The 25985-nt window shown below is 38.5% G+C and overlaps 1 protein-coding gene across 2 annotated transcripts; it reads left to right on the top strand.

The window, feature by feature from the left end:
• Positions 1–1217: 1217 nt before the first annotated feature.
• Positions 1218–25811, top strand: LOC127799891 (uncharacterized). 2 transcript variants are annotated; one of them, XM_052334136.1, is made up of 5 exons: positions 1220–1585; positions 5493–5653; positions 6117–6180; positions 25084–25153; positions 25241–25811. In XM_052334136.1, the coding sequence occupies exons 1-5, from the start codon at positions 1429–1431 to the stop codon at positions 25350–25352; spliced, it is 564 nt and encodes a 187-aa protein (XP_052190096.1). In that variant the 5' UTR covers positions 1220–1428; the 3' UTR covers positions 25353–25811. The 2 variants fall into 2 exon arrangements, with proteins under 2 accessions (XP_052190097.1, XP_052190096.1); XM_052334137.1 differs by lacking the exon at positions 25084–25153 and having other exon boundaries at positions 1218–1585.
• Positions 25812–25985: the final 174 nt, after the last annotated feature.

Below are 25985 nucleotides of genomic sequence, written 5' to 3'. Positions count from 1 at the left end.
ATTAGGTTCTGATTAAAACATAATTATTTAGGTTTTATCACTAGAACCAAGCAATGGCTAAGCTCGCAATAAGGTGAGAAGGATAAGGGAAGGATTGAGAAAAAAATGGATGAAATTTTCATTTATCAAACTTGTCATTGTTGTTTAGGTGAGATCAAAATCTTCATAATTGAAAGTTACCGTTGATATTGACCCACTTCCATTACCCATTGAAATTTCGAAATTAGATCATTTTTTTCTTCAAGAATAACATTTCTCTCTCCATTTCCTTTTCTTTTCACCCTTTTTTTACGTGCATGCATGTTCATAGTGGGGATGCAGGCAAAAATCTTATCACGATCAATGGATATATAAAAACCCTATCAATTATGATGGGATTTTAAACGAGACACATGGTATAGATTAATGATGTTAAAAAGTTTGCTTTTCTAATTATAATGGGTTGGAGCAAAAGTAAATTAATAATGGCAACACAATTAGTTAATTATGGTGATCTTCTCCATGGTCAGAAAAAAAAAAAGATGATTGTTGAAATATATCATTTTTGTAATAGTAACGGTGGTGAATATCAACAACAACATAAAGTAATGGCCTAAAAGACAAGATAAGAAGCTTGAGAACCCCATGGGAACTATAGCAAAATGGCAGGGAAGGGTTTAGCTCAACTATCTGAAAGGGGATTTGATAGAACTCTAACAAGATGTTGAGAAAAAAATAGAGAAAAGGAAAGTGATAGAGAGATAGGGTGATTGTTGTTAAAGAAACGGAAGAAGGTGTCTAGTTTCTTCGAGACCCTATGATGATAATGGTTTGAGAAAGATGAAAGAGACGCAATCATGGTTGAAATGGTGGCTTTCGATGAGGTGAGGTTGAGACGAGAAAGAAAAAATAAGAAAGAGATTTGGAAGTATTTTAATTATTTAAAAAAGTTAGTTATAATGACATAACGACAATGAAAATAAGTATTTTACGGTTAACGAAATAAAATAACGTCTAAGTTGTTCCGAATAAAATGGAAAAAATATGTGTTTTTTTTTTTTTGTAAAACCCGAAATATTGCATGGAAATTTATCTTTATTTTTTTAAACCAATAAATTTTTCATTATTAAAATTTAAAATCATTTTCTATATGCATAAAATTTACATCAAGTTATAGTATTTTTTATTTTTTTAATAAATAAAACGATAAAAGAAGGGAGGAAAACTTGAAAGAGGAGGAGAGAGAGAGAGAAAGAAGGGAAAGAATAAGAAGCTTGGGGTTGTGGGCATCTCCATCTCCATTGGAGAGAAGCTGTGGAGGTTTTGGAGAAGAGAAGGGTTTCGTGCTTCCAGTCGAGAGAAGCGGCCGCTTGAGATTCCGGCGGCGGCGTCGGACAGATTACAGGGATAAATTCCAACTATCACAATATCTCTCTAATCAGAGAGCAAATGGAGGAGGCAGGAGAACCAAAAGAGAGCCCTAACGACAAGAAAATCCAAGAAAAGAGGGCAAAATCATGCAAGGGTTGCCTCTATTACTCATCCACCTTCAAATCCGATTCCCGCAGTCCTCTCTGCGTCGGCCTCACCCGGTCCCTTCCCCGTGGTAACTCTCTCTCTCTCTCTCTCTCTCTCTCTCTCACACACACACACACACACACACACACACACAAATCAATTTTCCTAATTTTTCGTGTTATGTGCATTTCATTATCGGTCGGGTTAACTGTTGTGATTTCCCTTTGCTTCTTTCGTTTGTAAGTCCTGCATTTACTTGCGGAGATCGCCGCTTTTGTGCGAAAGGGTTTGGGCTGTCCAATCTTTATGTCTGTACTTTATTTGCGACGTTAATGAGCAATGATGGATTCAGCATGAACGAGGAAACGTCGCCATTTTCCTTTTTGTCGATTTAGGTTTCGTTGTCAAGGTGGCTGCAACCTTGATTTGTATATGTTGTATTTATGTCAATAAAGTTCTTTTTGAAAAGCGTCATCCGGTGAGTCTGGCTCAGAAATGGTACATTTGCTGCAGAAAACTGAAATGATTGCATTAATTTTGTGCTTGTGCTTGGGATTGGGTCATAGAAGGTTCGTGGGATCATAGTTGTCAACGGATTCTAGGCGCCTCTTCAGTAGTGAGGTGAAACACCATCAAGGGGCACGTTCTACCTGCGCCTTATATCATACTCTAAATCATAAACATCATGGGTGAACAAATAAACATTGGATAGCATGGATCTTACTAAAAAGTCCTATCTAGTATCATATACAATGTTCAGCTCCAAAGTAACAAAAACAGTAACAGATAAGAAATGAGATGTCTCCTTGTTGCTTTTGAGTTGTCATTTTAGATTTGGTTCTTGTTGATGCGTAAACATATTTATATAATTCAGTGAACTCTCACGCATCAGGAGTCTCTGGCATGTGAGTTTCACACCAGAGAACCACTCATACATGACGTTGTGTGCCCTTTCTTCCAGTGACCTTTTTTCACCAACAATCTCTAGAAGCAGGTGGGCAAACGCCCTCCAGACAACCTATTCAGTACTGGTTGCCTTATACTTTTGTTTTTCAATCAATCTTGTGTTCATAAGGCTGTTCTGTTCTGGACCATAGTTACCAGATTCGCTCCCCCTCTCTCCCCGACCTGGAACTGCGATCTAGATTAAGCATTCTGGATTACGGTTCTTTTTCAGCTATGTAAAACAATTTAAAACAAGACAAGAAATTTAAAGTAAAGATAAATTTCAAAGAAAATTACAGAAAATAAAGCTTTACCTCACTTTCTTGAATGTTCTATTGTGTTTTGTATATTTTGTTGTATGTCTCTGTTTTGTTGCTGGTGTTGGTCTCTGTTTTGAGGAAGAATTCTGAATCTCTCTCCCTCTCTTCATTTAAACTCAAAGGATGGTTGGGCAAGGGAAAGGAGAAAGTGTGAGATTGGGTAGAGGAATAGATAAAAATAACTGATTCTGGTGTTGCTCTTTATTTTGTGGAAGAATGCAAAATCTCTATCCATCTCTTTGGCTTAACTTCAAAGGATGGGCTGGAAAATGTGAGAGGGGGGGTGGAGGAATAGATAAAAAGAACTAATAGGAGTTTTCTTTGGCATTTGAAAAATTTTGACCCAAGAGGGTAGTTGAATAATTACCCTTTTACCATGTTTTAGTTTTACGTCAACAGAATAAGTAGAAATTTACTTAAATATTTCAGATCTTTCTGACCAGGTAGAGGAAAATAGAAAGGTTTTATATTGGTAGTTGAGGATTTGACATGTTCTTTGAGGAGATAAGAGAAGGTAGCTGTACAAAATTAAAAACCATGGTTAATATTTCCAAGAGAAGGCTGTTGTATTAGATTAAATGATATTTTCTTTATATTTTTTAATGAAAGATATTTTCTTTGTTTGGCACATTCTTTGAATGGGGAAGAGAAGAAGGATGCAGAAGATTAAATGAAATTTTCTTTATTTGGCACATTCTGGAATAGCTCTAATAAACAAACATGATTAATTTACAATAGATGCATATGATATACCCAATACAGCATATAGCAAATTATCGACCCAACTAATTTCAAACCAAGTGCAACTATAAAATGTACCGTGACCCCCACCCAAACTAACAAACCAATTAAGCCTACCCCACCGAACCACAAAATTAGCATACTAACGTACCCTGTACCTGTTTCTGTACCATGACCGGCACGTACCACATTCCTGGTAACTATGTTCTGCACTTTATTATTTTTTTTCACCCTTCTAATCCCCTGTAATGTCTTCTGTTAGTGTTATGTGATGATAGTGTTAGAGACCCACCAAGTCTTGCTCAATTTCTGAATCTTCTGTTTCTCTTTTGCTTTCTGTTTCACAGTGCCGACAATAGGTTCACGCTTTCTTTTAATGAATGCATGCTAAATTTATTTTTTAAACAAATTTGTTTAATTTCAGTTTTTCTTTCATTTGTTTAAATTTATTTAACACTTTTACTATTCAGCAGAATGTTATCTATTTTCTTAAATTTCTTTAATTATTATATGTTTAAATTTTGCTTTTATTTCATTTGTTTAAACAAGTTTGTTTTTATGTGTTTATGCGATTATGAAACTACTTCTTTTATTTATTTTGGTTAACATTTAGTTGTTGTTGCAGTGTTGGTCATTTGTCATTCATGATTTTAAAATATTTTGCATTAACCTCTTTGTGGCTATAAATTGAAAATAATGGTATATAAGTATTTTATATACATTTCAAATAAGTGTTGAGTCTTGTGTCTATGAGGCACATGCCTTGGCTCCAAGCACACTTTGCACCTCACACCTTTTGCCTTTGACAACTATGGCCAGGATCCATGGTCACAATTGATGGTATCATTTAGGTTTTTACTTTTTAGCTAGAGCGACGGCATTTCAAATGTTCCTCACTTTTTCACTAATTACTGTTTGATTTTTACTAATAGCTTTGTTCAGATACTCAAGCTGATGACTTTTTTTTGTGCAAGTCAAAGAGAAGATGTTTTAACTTCCAGTTTCCACACAAATCACAAGCATTTTTCATTTTAGTTTTCTGTTTGGCTTATTGGCATTTTAGTTCTGGAAGGATGGTCAGTTGCCATGACCTGAGAAGGGCTGGGTTAGGAAATAATCAAGTATGTTGTAAAGCATGAAAGGATATTTAAATACCAGGAATGGTGATCATATCTTTGAATTAGAACATGTTGTGGGAGTCACAAAATAAAAAGTAAGGAGAACGTGTACATAAATATGATGTAAATGCCCCTTGAATAGACTTAATTAAACTGCACAAACACATAAACAGAACTGCATGATAAACATGAGTAATGTGGGAACACACCCACATGACAAGGCTTGAACAAAAGGCACCTTCAACTAATGTTCTTATAACATGTTACATTTTCAATTGTTCTACAAGTTTAAGCTATTAGAAAAGGAGTCTAACAATATATATCAAGTTTTTCTAACAATGTTAATATTCTCGTTGTCAATACTGGATTCCTTGTCTTTTATGGGAGAGTTTGCTTCTTACATGAATTTGACTGAATTATTGTTGCTTCTTGAAGTACTGAATATGGATATGATCTGGTTTGCTTTTGTTAGTTGGTTTTAGTTATAGTCTGTTAGCCAGCTATCAAGTTAGTTAGAAGTTAGTTTACAGCTTGTATAAATTCCTTTACTTCCATTCTCTGATGTGTAGTTTTCAGATGTGTAAAAGATGAAGCTCTTTCTGATGAGAGTAATCTTCTTCTTCTTTCTTCAACCTATTACTCTTCCATTGTTAAAGCTGCAAGCTCTCTGTTTCATGATCTTCTTCACATCCTTTCACACCTTTCATCTTTTTGGAAGGATGCTTCTCTTGTAGTACAAATCCTAAAGTGTTGTACAGCTTGAGCATTGCACTCTGCAGTTTTTATTAGTTTTCTTTGTGTTTTCTGATTGGATTTTTTAATATATACTGCAAATATGTATTGATTCTAATTTCCTTCTTTGGGAAACTAGTACCAAACCATATTGTTGGTGAATCTGAAATGGAAGCCTCTAGAGAGGGGAGGAGCCTTGCGGACTTCAAATATGCATGTGTTGGTTACTCTGTGTACTCAGATGGAAAAGATCCTTCAATAGAGACAAAATCAGAATTGCCAGTCTGTGTCGGCCTTGAGGTTATCATCAAAGCTTCCGTTTCCCCCCTCTATATCTGCATATTGGTTCTATCAATTTGTTAATAGATGTCCTGTTAACAGAATTATGTAAATGTCATGATGTGATATTGTGGCAGTTTGCTTTTCACTGATATTACTGTTAATAGGTGCTTTGCTTATTGATTTTATCAGGCAAGATTTCTTGTTAAGTAACTTAAGTTAGTAAGTTGACTTAGTTCTAGTGCCTATACTTGCTTTAGTAAATAAAGCATATAGATTTTACATTTTGATGCAAATAGGAGGGTGACATTAGTGGTTGTATGACTTACATGTTCACATTTCAACTCCAGCCAAGTTTCAAGTTTTCCTGCCTCATAGGCATTGTATGAATTGTATGGTTATCTTCTCTTTTCTGTTTAACCACAAAATTTTGCATGCAATTGAACAAATATACTTTCACTGACATAGTTAACCCCCGCTGCAGATTTTGGTGGACAAAAGAGTTAATACTAATGACTCTGTACCTGCTCCTGTTCATAATAAAGAAGGTATTTATTGAAATCTACAATTATGATTTATCTGTTGATGATGTTTTCTCATGGGGCTGCTCCATGATTGACGGCTGATGTCTAAGTTATCATCCTGTTATGTTTAAGTAATACCTTATGCTTATTTAAATGATACAGATTGTCAATCTAGAAAAAACATAAAAGATAAAGATTTTCTGCTGTGCTATCTAGGAATCTTTTGCTTCTAGGTAACTTGAGTACATAAAAACTTGATTAGATAATAATGATGGAAGACTCATATGTAGTGGATTGTTGGAACCTCCTCCAACTCGGGTAAAAGGAAAATCTTTTCCCCCCAAAAAAATTAAGACCAAATGGGGGCTCCATAAATTGGATTTTTTAATCCAATTTGTTATGATTAGGAGCTCTTAGAAACTAATTCAAGACTTAGATTTGCCAATCTCTCTTCACTCCTCACCTGGAAATCAAGATAACAACAGAATAGAGATAACAGATAATGAAAAACTGCAAAGAAATGAGAGAAAAAGAACAATCAAACCATCCAAGAAGCACAGAATTATCCTGGTTTGGACTGCTTTAAAGCAATCCTACATCCAGCCTTTTCTCCAAGAATAAATCCACTAGAAACCAGTTGAAACAAGATACAAGAACCTCATTTCTCTCCCTCACACAAGTTCACTGCTCTCTCAAGAGAATACAAGGACTAATTTTATCTCTAAGCCTTTCTATCTCTCTCTCTCTTTATCTTGGCAGCATTACTTGCATCTAGAGAACAATCAGAATGATTTGTGGGTTATGACCGACTGCAAGCTCTCGCCTCCTATTTATAAACTATAGGGAGGCGGCAATTACAAGGGTTTAGAACTTAGCCTATGCAAAAGACTAACATACCCCTCATAATAAAATAACTAAGTTAACTAATCTAACTTAGAATAAAAAAATACAGTCAGAAAAATATCTTCATTCTAACAGGTTCTTCACTTCAACTTCTAGAGCTAATCTTCCATGCAAAAACCCAACAAATCTCCACCATTTTTGCATGATTATCTTCTAGAATCCAGCTCCATCAATCTGATCTCTTCTTGGACCTGCTACAACCTGATCACTTCAAAACAAACACATCAAAGAAAACAAATCAATGCTGTAAAACATAACAATGGATCACCTTTGGATAAATTTCAGCTGCAATAACTAAACCTGCAACTCTCATTAGATATTATCCTCCTCAAGGGATTTTCTAATGAATAACTTTTCCTAACATCAATATGATTGATATACTCCATGGAGGGACTAAAGACTAAGCCAAATGGACTGCCCATTGGCTGTTTCAACTCCTCCTACCTAGACTATACTTTAGGGTTCCTGCTGCATATAAAATGCAACATATACACCCTAAATGCATAATTTCCAGCTAGGCACTCTCCACCATAAACCAAAACCATACATGATGTTATTCCTTAATCCCAAAGATTCCAACCTTTCACACAGCATCACATCAACAGAGCACTTTACCCGGATTGGCCTTAACACTGCTAGACTTCCTCCTAGCTCCCAAAACCGGCCTTTAGGCTTTACTACTGACTTTCTCTAATGTTTGCTTCAAACAATCAGAACTGCTCATCTCTACCTATCAGTCTACCAAGATATGCTTAAGACTAGGGTTACCTAGGTTGCCATAAGCTGTCCTATTCTTATTCCAACCTCTATGCCTTATCATTCCAGCTTCTCCTCCTTCCAACAATCTCAAACACTGAATTACCACCTCAGCTACACCTTGAGATTCCCATTGGATAACTATCAATGAAGCTGCCTTACTCTTCCTAGGCATACCATTGAAATTGACACAGCTACTCCTATGCACTCAATTTTAACCCCTTGGAACATCATAAGAGACTCCAATTCTTATAATATTTTTGGCTTAGGAATTACTTAACTCATAGAGAGACCTTCTAAGCAATAAACCTTGCTTACCTTTCCCTCTAACCTCTAATCCCTTGGGCTACTCTATAAGACCAATTTCTCTCTTAATTTTCCATGGATACTAGCTGATTAGTGACACCTATTTGACCCAAATTAAGCCTTCATGTACTGCTATAACAAATGGCCATGTCTAGCCATTTCCCTAGACTTTTCCCATTTCCAGCACTTCCTTAATTTACAAATAAACACTTCACAGCAATCCACCCATTCTCAAGATTTCTCCCCAAATTTACATGGCTTCATGCCATTCATTTTGGACATGAGTGCAGCCCTCATCCTTATACAAGGAGCTCTATATCCCAGCCTATCCTTAGCACTCAAGGCAGTGCATAAGCTTCTTAAACCCAGACATTCCATACCTCACTGGAAGATTACTTGAGGTTCTATCTTTACCCATCTTAGGCAACACTAGACCTTCTATTCCCTTGCTCATTACCTACAAGATGACTCTCCTTTCCTTTCATTGCTTAATCCAGATTTTGATCAACCAAGGCCTTCACCATACAAGACAACCCTTGCACACACCCTTTTCCCCTCATTGTTTACAAGGACCCTTACTGCAAGAGCCAAAGCTATCTTAAACACTAGCTTCCTCCCTCTCACAATTCAGCCCAAGCTTACACAATGAATCTGATCAAAACATTTTCCAGATTTCCTTATTGCTATACCCTGGTTCATAGGTTAGTTTAGGACATCCCAAAGGATTCTACTTGCTGGCCAGCATTCCAAATCCCATCCCTTGGTCTTGGAATCAACTAATTCCATGTCCTATTAGTAGAGTTTTCCCTCATAGGTAAGAACCCTAGCTTTTGAAAGACCTAGGCATACCTATTCCACAACTCTACTCCACCTTTCATACCAGAAGCAATTTCCAGCAAGCTTCCTAAATTCCAGCAAGCTCATATACGCTTGGGAATTCCTTAGGGACACACCATCACCACTAGGTTCACTTCACCTAGCTCCACCATGAGACAAGACCTAGATAGGTTCCTAAAACATCCTAGAAACTGATTTCTAATGGGATTTACTGATTTTGGAGACTTCTACATCTGGAGACCTAGTCAAACTACCTAGTTTCTATTCCTATACACCTACAAAATTTCCCCTCTCCTAATATCCCTAGCCTTAGATACCTCTCCTAGTCCTTGCTCACCATTGAGCCATCCTCAAGAAATGCCCTAACCTAACTTATCATAGGCTATCCTTAGTGGATGCAGCTTATCCACAGAACTTGCAAGCATGCACCACATAACCTTTAATCTTGAGGGTTGCTTCTATCTCTCCAAGGGATCCTAGCAACTCTTAGGACTCCAATTCTCACTATCTAATTATTCCTAAGGACATTAGACTTTCTTATTAAAACGGGGACATATTTTACAGCTTCTAGAATTCTGGAATAGCTCCACCATGCATCCTATTCTCTACCATCTCCAAATCCCTTAACCTTACTTTGATGCCTAGACAAATCATTGCCCCCTCCACCATGACTCTATGGGTAAAAACCCTTTTCCTATGAGAATAACACCCTAAACCTAGGACCTATGCTACTTTACTTGCATACCTGGGGAAACTATAGGACATCCTCACTCTCATAGCCAAAGCCACACATGGTGCTTGAGCATTCGGGGCTGGATTTCTCCTGGGTTTCTTTCTTCTTGTTTGGGTAGTTTCTCTTGATGTGGCCCTCCTCATGACAGTGAAAACATTTAAATTGTTTCTTGACATTCTTAGACTTGCTTCTTGACTTCCCCTTTGATTTAAACTCTTTCTTTTCAGTCCTACTTCTAGCAGTAAGGACATCTCCAGCAGATTTTCCTTCTACTTTCTGTTGCAACTCCTTAGAGTTTAATGCTCCAAAAACATCTTCTAGGGATAACTTTTCCCTACCATGTTTTAATATATCAACAAAGGTTTCATATGTTTTTGGCAAAGAATGCAATAATACAAGGGCTTTATTTTCTCATCATAGTTAATATCTATGTTCTCTAAATCAAGACATATTTTATTGAACTCATCTATGTGATTATTCAGTTTCTGCCCTTCTTGCATTTTGAATGTGAAAAACTTTGCCTTTAGATACAGCCTATTTGACAGGGTTTTTGTCATATACAAACTCTCTAATTTAGACCATAAAGCCTCGGCCGTTTCCATCCTTGAAACTTTCCTAAGAACTTTATCTCCTAAACTTAGAATTAGAGTATTATAGGCTCTCTTGTTGATTTCTTTTCGATGCTTACTGTAATCTTTCTTCTGTTCTTCAGAGGCATTCTCGGGCAGTTTATGATCTGCCTCTAAAGCCTCTTCTAATCCCAAATTTCCCAACAACGCCCTCATTTTAATTTTTCATAGACCGAAATCATTTGATCCATCAAATTTCTCTATGTCATACCTAGCGGAAGAAGGTGTGGAAGCCATAACAGGGATTAAAACTAAAGATTTCTAGGGTTCTTGGCAATTCTTGAAAGAGTTCTTGGCTCTGATACCAATTTGTTATGATTAGGAGCTCTTAGAAACTAGTTCAAGACTTAGATTTGCCAATCTCTCTTCACTCCTCACCTGGAAATCAAGATAACAACAGAATAGAGATAACAGATAATGAAAAACTGCAAAGAAATGAGAGAAAAAGAACAATCAAACCATCCAAGAAGCACAAAATTATCCTGGTTCAGACTGCTTTAAAGCAATCCTACATCTAGCCTTATCTCCAAGAATAAATCCACTAGAAACCAGTTGAAACAAGATACAAGAACCTCATTTCTCTCCCTCACACAAGTTCACTGCTCTCTCAAGAGAATAAAAGGACTAATTTTATCTCTAAGCCTTTCTATCTCTCTCTCTCTATCTTGGCAGCATTACTTGCATCTAGAGAACAATCAGAATGATTTGTGGGTTATGATCGACTGCAAGCTCTCGCCTCCTATTTATAAACTATAGGGAGGCGGCAATTACAAGGGTTTAGACTTAGCCTATGCAAAAGACTAACATACCCCTCATAATAAAATAACTAAGTTAACTAATCTAACTTAGAATAAAAAAATACAGTCAGAAAAATATCTTCATTCTAACAGGTTCTTCACTTCAACTTCTAGAGCTAATCTTCCATGCAAAAATCCAACACAATTTATAGCCAAATGGAAAGAAAATGTTTTATAGAGGTGGTGGGTGGGTGTTGGGGGGGGGGGGGGGGGTTGATGTAGAACTCAAATCAAAGAAACAAGAGTAATCCCGATTACTTGTAACCAATAGTAATATTCGATATTATTCACCAAAGTCTATCTTTCAATACTTCAAAAGGATTATTTATAGACAACTAATAGATAAAGACCTATTCTAACTAGGATTCCTTGATGTAATCATAAAGGTAATCCTAACTAATTAGGATTATAGGAAATAAAAGAAATTAAAAGAAACTAGCAAACAAATTAACATAAAGAAACTAATAAACAATATTAATTTCTAATTTTTTTCTAAAATATTGTTTCCTGAAATATTTGTCTATGATCTTCATCATTCTCCCTCGATTGAAAAGACTTGGCTCCAACACGTTGGACTATAAATATAATTCCAAGAGCTCAAGATCTAAGACTTGAAAATCCTCTTCAGTAATCAAAGTGTTATATGAATCTGGTCGATCTTTCCCTTTGACAAGAAAACAACGATAACCACCACCACAAGAAGAAGCCACAATCTCATCATCAAGCACAACATCAATCACATCCTATTGTTGTGGTATGCATGGATACAAGTAATTTGGTGACCTTTAGGAACACTAGTAGGTAAGAGAGGAGGCTCAAATGTGCCTTGGTAAGGGGTTAAATCTTCCATTGTGAAAACAAGACTAATATTCATATTATTAGGTAAGTCGAGTTCATAAACATTAGGTCCAAGTTTTCAGATGATAGGAAAGGGGCCATTAACTCGAGCATGTAGTTTCTTGAAGGAATGTTTAGGGAAGTGCTCGGGGCGAATGCAAACCATGACATAGTCACCTTTGTTAAATTCTTGAGCCCTATGATGTATATCACAAGAAGTTTGTAGTCAACATTATTCATTGCAATTTTCCTTCTAATCTCAACATGTAGGTTATGGATGTGTTGGGCAAAATTTTCAGTCGACTTACAAATTTGGGCATTTAGGGGTAAGGGGATAAGATCAATAAGGGTGTGAGGGGGGTAATGACTTTTACTAGTGGGCCTATTAATAGAGTTGTTACATAGCAAATTTAGCAGTTGGCAAAACCAAATCCCAATTACCAGCCTTCTCTTCTATAGGACACCTAAGCAAGTCTCCCAAAACTACGATTCACAACTTCAATTTGTCCATCAGTTTGTGGATGAAAGGTAGAAGTGAATGTCAAATTTGTCCCAAATAGTTTCCATAGTGTCTTCAAAAAATAACTAAGTTTTGACATCTTTATAAGGTACAATGGATGAAGGCAAACCATGCAACTTAAAAACTGCCCTAAAGAACAATTTAGCAATGTGGGAAACATCTGTGGTCTTACTACAAGGAAGAAAATGTGTTATCTTAGAAAACCTATCAACTACTACTAGAATTGAGTCCTGTCCTCTAACAGTCTTGGGTAAACCTAAAATGAAATCCATACATCTTGCCAAGGGGTGTGTGGGATAGGAAGAGGAGTATACAAACTCGTGTTGTTCTTACTAGTTTTATCCAGTTGCCATGTGTGACACTGTGAAACAATCCTAGAGACATCCTTTTTCATAGGCAGCCAATAAAATCTTTCTCAACAAATGCAATAGTCTTATCTCTTCTAAAATGACCAGCTAATCCCCTTGCATGCATTTCCCATAAGAGAAAGTCTCTAAATGAAGTCCGTGGAATGCACAACTTAGTTCCTTTAATAAGATAACCATCATGAATGACAAAATCAAGAAGGGGATGACGATTACCTTCACTAACCTCGAGGTAAGTAGAGCCAAAATCAGGTTAATTAGGGTAAGTGTCCTTCACCTTATCAAAACTAATAACCTTTGTACTCATCACCTGCAAAAGATTAACTACTTGATTAAGGGCATCAATTTCTTTGTTATCTACCCAAAACAATGCTTAAGGACGAAGGTGTACTTGCAAAGGAATTCTACCCACTTAGCATGCCTAGAATTCATCTTCTTTTGAGACTGCAAGTATCTTAATGCCTGATGATCAGAATATAGAACAAATTCTTGTTGCAATAGATAGTACCTCTGATAGTGAAGAGACTGGACAACAATATAGAACTCTTTATCATATATTTCTGTTTAGATTCATTCAGTTTCTCACTAAAGCATGCTATTGGGTGTCCTTCTTGACTAAAAACACCTCCAATACCAGCGCCAGATGCATCACAGGCAACCTCAAAAGTTTTACTAAAATCATGGTATCGTAAGATAGGTGTTGTGGCCAACTTTTCTTTAATTTCCTTAAAGGTTTTTTTGGCTGAACTAGGCCACAAAAGCTCTCCTTTCTTCAAACAATCTGTAATTGGAGCCATGATAGCACGAAATCCCTTACTGAATTTCCTATAAAATAATAGCTAAGCCATGGAAACTATGAATCTCTAACACTGTCATAGGTTTAGGCCACTCTTTAATAGCTCAAACTTTCTCAAGGTCAACAGCTACAACCCTAGATAATGAAAAGCCTAAAAAGAGCACTTGAAGTTGTAAAAAGGAACACTTCTTAAGGTTAACATACAATTTGGCAACCCTAAGAGTTAAGAAAACTTGTTTGAGGTGGTTTAGATGCTCATCTTGGGACATGCTAAAGATCAAGATGTCATCAAAGTAGACAGAAAAGAATTTTCCTATGAAAGGTTTAAGTACTTGTGTCATAACTCTCATGAAGGTACTTGGAACATTTGATAGGTCAGATGGCATAACTAACTATTCATAATGTCCATCCTGGGTCTTAAAGGCACTTTTCCACTCATCTCTAGGCTGAATAAGAATTTGATGATACGCACTACGCAAGTCTATCCTGGAAAACCAACTAGAACCAGCCGACATATCCAATTTATCTTCCAATCTTGGAATGGGGAATCTATACTTGATGGAAATTTTATTAATGGCTCTACTATCTATGCATTCTCCATGATCCATTTTTTATGGCTTCATCCTATAATAGGGCAAATTAGGTAATTGAAACCCAGGAACTATATTAATGGCATGCTGGATATCCCTCATGGGTGGTAGGTCACTAGGGAGCTCTTTGGGCTTGACATCAGGAAATTCTTCTAACAATGGCTTCATCCTAGATGGAAACTCCTAATTCTTAGAGGAACTCAAAATGTGATAGTTAACCTGTATCCACTTTTTTGACAGTCTTTCTTCAAATACCTTATGAGATGAATGTGCTTTTTATTGGGGATTGGTGGTGCTTGTTTAGGCTTGGTCCTAGTGCCTTTGCTAAAAGGTTTAGTAGAGATCAATGTGAGTTTCTTACCTGTCACGAACCTAGGGTTCGTGATAGGTTAGAAGAGGAATTAGGGAAGAAACTGAGAAGAAATGAAGAGGGAGATTGAATAGAATTAGGGAAAGAAAGAATGTAACAGTGAAGAACGAGAGAGAGAGAGAGAGAGAGAGAAATTGTAGAGAGAATCAGATATTCATTTACTCATTTCTTGCATATCCCCTTCCTACAGCTGAGGCAATATATATATAGCCTCACTTAGCTACCAAACAAAACTCTCTAACCAACTAAGTTACAAGACAAAAAGGGAAATGACAGAATAACAACACCCATGTGCTATAACCAAATTACAAAGATACCCCCTAACTATAATTGTTACTCAATTACAGCTTTGCCCCTATAATACCCAAGTTCGTGACAATTTCCCCTCCTTGAAATGTTTCTTGTCCTCAAGAAACTTATTACCACCTAGCCGTTGCTTCTTTATCCAATGCCCTTCTTCACCCAGCGGTTTCTTCTTCGCTTTTCCTTCTTCTTATCCTGTTTTTTTCTTTTCTTTTGCCTTCTCTTTTCTTTCTCCTCATCAACAACAACATTATGTCTTATTGCCACACCAATTTCAGCCATCCGCCTCTTCCTTAGTACTGTCAAAAATGGTTCCAAATGCGCCGTCAGTCCTACAACCCCATCCTCCAACTCTTCCTACTGCAATGTTACCTTTGCTTTGTCTTGTGTGCTCGTGCCAATGACATACATGTGAGATGTTCCAAGCAAGGTGTCCAGTGCAATCCTTTGTTCCTTCTCTTTAAGCTCCTTATTCTGCTGTTTCAAGAGATCAATGGCATCAGGAGTCTCAGCTCTAGTAGCAGTGCTTGAGAAGTTGCCAACTAATTGAGTGCCATCCTCCACTTCCTCCTCCCAAATCTCTTCTTCCATGCACTCCTCAGCCCTCTCCATAGCCAAGACCAAGGGAGCAATACGTTTAGACTCTTCCATATCTTTAGTAGGGGCCTCCTCAAGTGGATTGCCAACTAATTGAGTGCCATCCTCCACTTCCTCCTCCCAAATCTCTTCTTCCATGCACTCCTCAGCCCTCTCCATAGCCAAGACCAAGGGAGCAATACGTTTAGACTCTTCCATATCTTTAGTAGGGGCCTCCTCAAGTGGAAATACTTTTATTTGTTGGTAGCTGGAGTACACCAAGGATTTACTTTCAGCAATGTTGTTCTTCTCCGGCTTCTCCATTTTAAGAAACTCCTCCTTATTAAAACTCCCATGATAGTCATCAAAGTATTCGGCGGGAAAATTGTAATGATACTCCTTAGATAGTATCATTGCAAACTCTTGCAACTTCTTGCGAAACATTCGATCGAATTCCTTGCACTCTTCATCAAACCCTCTGCTGGTTCCGTTGTCCCTTCGGCTAGTCTCATTCTCAAACTTCTTTTCCCAAATTTGATGCTTCTGGTCAACTGAAAATGCAGCATTCTTTGGCTGCCATTGAAGCTCCATTCCAGCTGAAAATGAAGCATTATTTTGCTGCAATTTAGGGCCCATCTGCTCCATGTATGCACTGCTACCAATGGCCTTATGATCAGGTCGTCCCCCTGAAAATACAGCACCCTTCTGCTGCGATTGAGACTCCATTGGACTCCTTCGTGTGCTACTTCCCAAGGCTTCACGAGCAGGACATTCCATTGAAAATGCAGCATCCTTCGCCTGCAATTGAAACCCCATTTCAACTGAAAATGAAGGATTTTTCTGCTGCAATTGAGGCTCCCATGCTCTCCTACATGCACTGCTCCCCTTAGCTGATTTTTCACAATCAACATACTTTGAAGACTAAGGAGCTATATACATACTGCTCTTCTTCAAACAAATTATCCCAAAATTCAAGCCAAAATTAACCTTTGTTTACCTTACTAGCAGCCTAGGATTTGATTGGAACTACCGCCAAAAAAAGCGCTGGAATTCATAGCCAAGAATCACCCCTCCAAATTCGCCTTCCACAATCCACTCCCAGCTGCTCCAATTCTCAAGTTTCTGCTATGCAAATACTTTCAGAACTTGATTGAATCGGTTCGGCCTCAGCTGTCCGTCTTCCTCTTCAAGACTTGGACCTTTAATTACAGAAACTGATTTCTCTGCCTTCCGCTCAAATCAAAACCACAGCCAAGAGCTGCTATTACCCAATCACCGTCCAACACCTACTTCACACTTTAGTGGCCCCGAGAATAAATTGGATCTGAGAATCTGTTGCGGCTTCCGATGAGTTCTTTGAATTCTCAAAAATCTCCTTGAATCTCTGTTTGATCAATCCCACAGAGAGTCATCGGAATCGATTCCGAGATTCAACCAAAAATCTCCTCAAAGCAATTGGCAACCTATAATCCGCTTCTGTGGCTTACGGCTAATGAACGCCACCTCACCCACTGCTTCAAGAAGTCGCCCAGACTTAATTCGCCTCAAACAGAATCCGCAGAGATTTGGGTTAGTTTCGCCTTCAAGTCTAGAGCGTCACAACAGCCCAAGAGAATCGCATGCGCCACCATCAACAATTGCAATGGATAGCGGCAGCGAACCCCCCTCAGTCGCTTCACCAACACGAGTCGGAAGGCAACCAAAACCGTAGCACATAGCCGCACCTGTAGGAAACTTATCGGTCTGGTCGGACTGGTCTTTCGGACTGGTCGCAACTTGCTGGGCCGTCCGCTCCACGTCCGACAGACTCACACTTGCCTTGGACAATCGCAACCCCCTGGGCCGTTCACTTCACCTCTGGTCACCGTCCAACACTCCAAATCTGCTTCGACTGCAATTTCCGATCAACCTAAATTGCTCTAGGAGTTGTTGGAAGCTTCGTTGGAATCGCCTGGTGCAATCGTTTCCAACACTCGATCACAACAAATCAAGATCGCCCAGACTCTCTGCTGCGCCTTCCAATTCCGAACTGGGGGTGCTTGCTTGCTTGGAGATTAACACCTCCCAGCGCCAGCTACCGCCCAATCACCTACCAACACCACCGTTTCTGCTATCCCTGGCCCTCCTGGCTGTCTGTGTCACCACTTTTGACGGACTCCCACACCAATCGCGAATGCTCCTCAGTTCGTGTTGCCTCTGGTGCTGTCCGCGTCACCCACTTCAGCGGATCTACCGTACTAGTCGTTCGCTCTAGTCACAAATCCTCCTGGCTTGCTCGTCTTCGATTCTGGACAAGATAACTGGAGTCTTAGCCGCGAGCCAATCGTCTACTTCTCCTTCAGATCCGAGCCAGCACTCCCTTCCTCGTGCATTAGAATCAATTTCGAGATTCAATGGTCGTGGATCATAGGCTCAGTTCAGCCTCCAAACCATTGGTTCCAAATTTGCCTAAGCTACTATCGACGCCTCCAAGAAAATCGAACAACTCTTCCAGATCACAAGCCGTGATCACCGGCAGCTCCGCTTACCCAATCGCTTCCTGTAACTCGATCGGCTCCGAAGCTGTCCTTCAAAGTAGCCTCAATCAGTTCTGAGGGACGCCTCGCTTGGTGACGATCTCTCCTTGGTTCGTTATGAATCGGATTGAAATTGTTGGTCGATCGGTTCTGTTGAAGCTCTTCGACAGTTCGCCAATATCACTATATTTGCCTCAATTCCGTCTAGAATAGATTGAAATCACAGCCGAGGAACATGCTCTGCTTCGACTCTAGCTGGATTACCTCCAAATCGGATCGGACACTATTGAATTTACGAACTCACAGCCGAGGACGACTGCTCTGATACCATTTGTCACGAATCTAGGGTTCGTGATAGGTTAGAAGAGGAATTGGGGAAGAAACTAAGAAGAAATGAAGAGGGAGATTGAATAGAATTAGGGAGAGAAATAATGTAACAGTGAAGAACGAGAGAGAGAGAAAGAGAGCGAAATTGTAGAGAGAATCAAATATTCATTTACTCATTTCTTGCATATTCCCTTCCTACAGCTGAGGCAATATATATATATATATATATAGCCTCACTTAGCTACCAAACAAAACTCTCTAACCAACTAAGCTACAAGACAAAAAGGGAAATAACAGAACAACACCACCCATGTGCTGTAACCAAATTACAAAGATACCCCCTAACTATAATTGTTACTCAATTACAGCTTTGCCCCTATAATACCCAAGATCGTGACATTACCTTTATAGTTAAAGACATAGGTATTTTCTTGCCCATAATGAACTACACTCATGTCATAAAGCTAAGGGCGACCTAAAAGGATATGGACAACATCCATAGGTAAAACATCACAAAAAATTTCATCTTTGTAATCACCTAATTGAATAGGAACAAGGCATCTATCGATGACCAGCAAAGTTGTGTTATTCACCCATGCAACTTTAAATGGCTTTGGTTGTGGTTCTACCTTAAGGTTGAGTCTAGTAATTGCAGAGTGAGGAATCGCGTTCATAGTACTAGTATGCTAGTTTCCTCACCACTCTTAATGCATGTATGAAAAATACTAGTGCATTTCCATTCATCATCGTGGATGCTCTCAATCAATACACACCTCACAATGTCAACATGTTTTACCAAATCAAGATCGTCAGCAACCTCTTCCTCTCCTCCAAAAAAATCTAGTGGGTTAACCATTCCATCTTCATCCTCAAGTTGATAAGTAAACTCTTGCTTCGGCTCTAGAGTTAAAGTCACATTCAGGACAATGGTGGCATTTAATGGAAGGGTTGTGAAGACAAGAAGTACTAGGTTGGGAATTATTGGAAGGATAATTTCTATTCCTAGCAAAGCTATTTGTAGAGGCTGAATAAGGGAATGCCTTACTGAAATTAGTATCTCTAGGGGAAGCTGGAGGAAAGGACCTTAATGAATGGGGGTCAGATAATTGTGTGGACACTCGACGAACAAGAGGGGCTTTAAGGTATTTTTTTATCTGCAAGGCTGTATAATAAGCTCTCTCTAGAGTCTCAGGAGAGTGCAACATAATCTTTTTTTGGATGTCTATCCTTAATTCATTTATAAACCTTTGCATTGTGTCATGAACCTAGGGTTCATAACAGGGTTGGATCTGCAATCGGAAGGATCCGATTGAATAGAACTGAGAACATAATGATTGGAGAGGGAAATGGGACAGAAATGGGGAAAGAAATTAGAGGGAAATGAGGGAGAATCGCAGAAGGGAATGAGAGAGAGAATGAGAGAGAATTCTAGAGAGAAAAATGAGAGATTTAATATCAATTCAAGCATGATTTCTCATCCTCAGTTGTGGCTTATATATAGCCTAACAACCTCCACATGCACTCATGTGCAATACAACAAATAGCCTAACTGCCTATAGCTAAGGACAAGGCCCTATAACAGAAAATACAAAAGAAAATTACAAAATATGGTAATGCATGTAAGCTAAATACTATTATATTTCCTACTCTATCCTGGGGGATCCTTGGGGTCATGACACATTGTAAAGAAAGAATCCTTATTTAAATCACATCGAATGAGAATACTTTCAAATTGGATCAAGTATTTAGTTACAATGAAATTTGATTGTTTTAGGTTTAGTAGTTGTTGTAACTGATCCTTACGGAAGGAGGGTAGGTATTTCTCTTTTAACTTTTGCTTCATGATGGCCCATTGGGTGATGGGAGGCTCACCTTATCTCTGAAAATTATGTTGACCATTTTGCCAATATTTCTTTGCAGAACTAGACAAAGAACCAGTCAATTTTATTTTGACGAAACGAACTCTCTCAATATTAGTCATGTTATACCATGTTGAAATATTTGCCTAAGGATTAGACTAGGACTCGGTAGAATAATGTTGATTAGAAGTAGTTAGAATAAATCTTCTAGAAGCCTGTTAGTTAGGGGTAGTCTTGTAACAGCAGCAGGTGGTTATTTTAGTCTTGTAACTCACGCCTTCTATGTTCTATAAATAGAAGGGCGTGGGGGTCTCTTTATTCTTCTGTTTTTGCGTTCTATCTTGTGGGAAGAGTATGTGTTGTGTATATGTGAGAGGAAAGGGTTTCTTTGTAATCTCTGGTTAGTACTTGGTCTAGTAATAGGGCTGAGGGTGTGCGAACAACATATGTAATCTTGTATTCAGTTATCAAGATAGTGTAAGCAAGGTCATACCAGTCTGGATGTAGGATCTCTTTCAGGAGTTCCGAACCAGGATAAATCCTCTTGTTTGTGTGTGAGTGTTTGTGATTCTGTGTTGAGAGTCTTGTGTCTTTCTTATTTGGTGTTCTGATTTGAGAGAGTGAGGTTGTGTTTGTCTTGAGAAGAAATCGTGTGTGTGAATTGGCGAGATCTATTTCGCATACCAAGTGAAGTAATCTTCCATGTCATCCAAATTAGAGCCTAACCTACTCTCATACTCCTAAGCATCCACTTTCGCATTCTTATTGTTTTCTCTATTGTCTTACTATTTATTCCTATGGGGCAGAGGTGATTGCCTATATTCTCTCTCTAGATTCCTTTCGTGACGCGTGTCTATTCTAGGATTGCCACCTATAGGTTCTTTAACATTTAGACGCTTGTCGTCATACCTAGGTGCTTCATGACGTGTATTTCTATCATGGGGTTGCCTAGGTTTGGAAGGAGACATTGTCTCATGTGAGTAAGGAATCATATTGGAAGCAATGTGTTTTCCCAAGGTATTGAATGCACCATGTATAGACTCATTAGGATGAGGGGACACTACAAAATCATCTCCTATCTTTTGCTTACCTAGTATTTTGAGGACCTGAGTCATCTGTTCAGTAAGTGTTTCCACTATATTTGAAAAAGTCTCGAGACTGTCCATTCTGGTTTCAAGGGATTTTATGAAATTGTGTAATGATTGAAGATCAGTTGGTGTAGTGGAAGAAGATTGTTCATGTTTGTTGGGGGCCATGGGCAAGTAAACAAATAATAATGGGAGAAGGCGAAGGAGTGATAGAATAGGTTAAGTGAATGCTAAGAAGATTCAAATTGCTACTTAAATGGAGACAAGAAACCTACTAGAATGCACAAATAGGACTAAGAAATTTAAATTAAATAACAATATCAATAACAACAAAAAATAATGCTCAAGATGCAACAAATTGGGTAAGGAATATATATATATATATATATCCTTGGCTATGGAAGAATATTAAATGGACCTATAACAATTTACCAAAGACACCCAATAAAAAAATATTATCAAATTTTAAAAGGGTACCTTACCAAAGCAGTGGGAGTTGGGCTGACGGTGTAAAAGGGAAGGAAGTCTGCAGGTATTTGGGTTGGGTTGGATAAAGGCTTGTAGGCTGTTGGGTTTAGGGTTTATTAGGATTTGGGTCAATAGGTAATTGGATCGTTAGGTTTCGGGGCTTTTTGTTAAATGGGTTTGGTCAATGGGTAATTGATCTTCAAATCGGGTTTTTGGCAAGATTGCAGCTAGAACTCACGGCAGTGACGACTAGGGTGCTGTTGACGGCAGATGAGCACGCCAATGCCTCGTTTAAGGGTTGCTGGAGGCTGTGAGGATTCAGGTGAGGTTGTTGCTGACTGCTACTGGTTTGACTTAGGGTCGAGCTAGGGTTTCCGACTGGTTCCAACTTCACCGGATATGGCTTCCTACGATTGGAAGCTGCGACGCTTCTGGTGAGACTGTTGCCTAGGGTTTAAACTCTCTGGTGAGGGTAGGCAAAGGACCCCGATGGCGATGGCTTCGGTGGCTAGGGTTTTCCAATGCTGCTGGTTCTGGTCTTCAGTGTGCTCAGCGAGTCTTCTGCTCAACTAGGGCTCTGAGGAAGTCTTCTATGGGTGATATAGAAGGCGAAGGCTTATGATTGTGTTGATTCTCTAGCTAGGGTTTTCACTGCTGTATGTGTTGATGTGCTTCTGTTGCTGTTGCTGTTACGAAAACTTGAAGAACTGCGATGATGCTGACAGCATGTGGCCACAGTGGTGAGTGGTTGCTAGAGTTTTGGGTAGGGAGTGGTGGGTGAGATGTTGGATGGCAGTGGTGGTCAGCATGGTTGATGGTCATGGGCAGCAGTGGTGTGATTGTTAAAGGTGAGTTAGGAGTATAGATAAGTACTGGTGCAGTGGCAAGGACCCCTATGCCAATGTTATCCTCATCCCAACCTTACATATTCCTATGAGGAAATCCCTGAGCCTAACCCCTATTCCACACTCCTCCAGAAAAGAGGTTAGAATCAGCAAGGCCTCGTAGAATGGATGCAGTATGCACTTCTTCTGCTGAGTTTGAGAATGAAGGCTCCATTAGCCAAATATTTCTTTATCAACCAGGAAAACACTTGGTGGAAGACACTTATGTTTGATATTGATTATATAGGCTTTACAGAAGAAAATGCCATAGATAGTAATGAACAAGAAGTTAGAATTTATGTAGCCAACCTCACATAGTGGGATAAGGTTTGGTATGTTGTTGTATGGAGATCCTGGCTATTTGAGAGCAGCCACAGATATGCCCTATATGTCAAACTCCAGAGAGAGGGAGGAAAGGAGTCTCCGTGCTTCCAACTGGAAGTTTGGTACGACTAGCACTATGAAAGGGGACTTCTATATGGGAGGTGAATTTTCATCAGTATTAACACCGGGGCCAAATTTTCTGGAGGCTGATTGGAGGCATGAGTTGAGAGCACATGTGCTAAAGAAATACTCCATAAATGTATGACTACTGCTATAGTTTATGTCTTTGTTGGGCATGGAGTGAAGTGCTACCTGTCAATGTAAAGTCTCTCTTCTCCTCTTTTGAGAGTAGCAACAGTATTGGACCCCTATTTGTCCCTTCAGAGAGTGGATTTAGTCATAATCACTGTTGTTAGAATCTTACGATTCACGATTCGAATCGTACGATTCGACTTGATTCATATAGAAATTGAGTCGAATCTATAGGGTGAATCTAAAATTCCTTAGAATCGTATGATTCACGATTTGAATCGTATGATTCAACTCGATTCATATAGAAATCGAGTCGAATTTATAGGATGAATCGAAAATCCCTTAGAATCAACTATGAATTGGACGAATCGATCGTGAATCACATGAATAGCATGATTCATCCAATTTGTGTGACTTCGTCTACATGTGCGCTTTAATTAAATATTCGTTCGATTTGGCTATCTTTGAAAACAAAGAAGAAGATGAAAATGATGAAGATGATTGATAACTAGTGAAAATTATGGACAATGGAGTTTATTAGTAACCTTATAGTTGTAGGTTTTTTTTTTTCTAACTTGTTATTTTGAAAGTGGTTTGGTTTGGTGCAATTTGAATTTAAAAGCAACGTGAATATACTTTTGCCTTTTGGTATAATTTTAAACTTAGCAAATATATTTAGAAATTTATTTATCTATTTATATTTAAAAGAATTGATTATGGTGGGCACATTATTTATTTTCTATGGATATATATTATTTATAGTTGAAATTGAGAATATGTACTGAACCTTACGATTCGATTCGATTCTCGATTCACGATTCATAAAATAAGGATTTTGATTTTCGATTCGAATCTCTATTTAACAACTATGGTTATAATTTGAGTAATCCTCCATTTAGCCACTGTGCTGGACTGCCTACTCGGGTTTATGCAGAGTGCAGTTAGCAGGTGCTCCTTGATTACTGTGCCAACCCAAGGGTCCTTAGTTCTGTCCCAACCTAGATGGACTGTGTTATGGTAGGGACACACCCAGGTTGAAGGGATTCAGCTGAGCCATGAATGTTCTTAACAAGTTGAGTCAAGTGGAGCCTGTACAGCTGAGCCCGGTGTTAAGTGCAAATTAGACAAGTACATTGAATTTTGTTATTGGATTGTTAGAACAAGTGAAGAATTTGTGGTCAGCAATTAAAACTTGGTTAATGGCATGGAATTTGTTTTCACCTATGTCTAAGCCTAACAAAAATATCTGACTACTGTGGTTGAACTCCTATCCTGTGTATTAATTTTTTCTGTTACTTTATAAACATTGCTTTGTGCTAGTAAATGAGTGAACTCCATTCAGAAATATGCATATATCATCATGTCTCCATGTCCTTAGACTCTGAATTATTTTGAATGATTTTGAGATGCATACGTTGCACTTTTAAGAGCAGTATCTAATGTTATTCGAAAATGTAGTATGGATTTCCTTTGGAAACTTTCCCGGGCACATGGTTCAGAACTAGATGCTTACTGCATCAGCATCATTCAGAGCTAGCGTAGCTTCACCAAATGGATGGTGGGGCTGCATTCTCAAGTCTTAAAATTAACCCAATGGATTCTTAGTGTTCAAACTAGTACTTGAGCATATGTCCGAAGGACAGTGATATGACGGTGGAATTTAACTGTTGCTTTGTTTTTGTCCTTTCTTGTGGTATTTATTTACCAGTTATCAAAAACTGGTCTCCTTTTCTATTGATGATCTATTTTTTTTATGGGCCCGATCCCTTATGCAACACTAGTTACTGGCTTTCATTAAATGATTCAAATTAATCACCCTGAATATTGTTTGGATTATGTTTTGTTAATAACAATGAAACTCATGTATGGTTTATTTTTTCCCCCTTGGAAGATGCTCATGCGATTCCACATCCTCGACCTCAGAAACCTGCTCATTCCATAGGGGATGAGTTCTTGAGCAGGCAAGCCAATATTATCATAACTGTTTCAAACACTGAATTACCTGCTAGGGTTTAAGCTTAAAATATTTATTTTGGACATAACTGCAGATTCTCTCGAAATGCGAGTATTGTTGCAATGGGGGTGGCGAAGAATCTGCGCAAAGTGGGCAACCATGTCAAAGAACGTCTTGACGACATCCTAAATCGACGACCAAAGTAACACTGCTAATGGTGCACCCCACACAAAGACGACACTATGAAGAAAATAAGCAAAGAAGCAGGAGCTAGCTCTGGCCGGTTATATCCATTACTTAAACCTTGAACAGTCTCCCCTCCTGTTCTGAGTTAAGATCCCTGAAACAATCCGTCCATCAAAAACTGTTGGAAGTAGGGGTGGGGGGTTTGGCATTTTTGGTGTCGAATTATAAGTCAAGTGAAGGAGCTATGTTATTGGTGTAGGGGCATCTATCTGCAGAGTCTGGGTTGGAAGGAGAGTTAGCAGCTGTTCTGTACAAGGAAGCTTTATTCTTTTCTGAACAGTGCTGCTTTTCAGAAAAGTTATCATCTTGTTCTTGTACAGTAGTGGTTTTCAAGTTACTGCCAAATTAGAACAACTGATGACTTAGTTGGTTGAAACCCGTTGAGGATACAATAAAAGTTTGCTCGGATCTTTGTTGAATGTGTGTCTTTCTGCAGGTGTCGAGAAGGCTTCCTTTGTTAAATAATGCCACTTCCCTGGAAATGCTACTGATATTTTTTGCAACCAAAATAGGGAGACTTAGATTTGTCTCTTGGGTATTTATTTGAGTGTTCGTTTATCATATGATTTAGTTTATGGTTTACGGTTTTTAAG

This window comes from Diospyros lotus, chromosome 4 (assembly GCF_014633365.1).
Source record: "Diospyros lotus cultivar Yz01 chromosome 4, ASM1463336v1, whole genome shotgun sequence".
NCBI lineage: Eukaryota > Viridiplantae > Streptophyta > Magnoliopsida > Ericales > Ebenaceae > Diospyros > Diospyros lotus.
The sequence above is the reverse complement of the archived record's forward strand: the minus strand, read 5'-3'. Positions and strand labels throughout refer to the sequence as shown.

Coding starts and splice junctions, on each gene's coding strand:
- LOC127799891 (XM_052334136.1), top strand. CDS start 1,429: ATGGAGGAGGCAGGAGAACCAAAAGAGAGCCCTAACGACAAGAAAATC. Junction 1,586..5,492: donor CACCCGGTCCCTTCCCCGTG/GTAACTCTCTCT, acceptor TTGGGAAACTAG/TACCAAACCATATTGTTGGT. Junction 25,154..25,240: donor GGGGATGAGTTCTTGAGCAG/GCAAGCCAATAT, acceptor ACATAACTGCAG/ATTCTCTCGAAATGCGAGTA.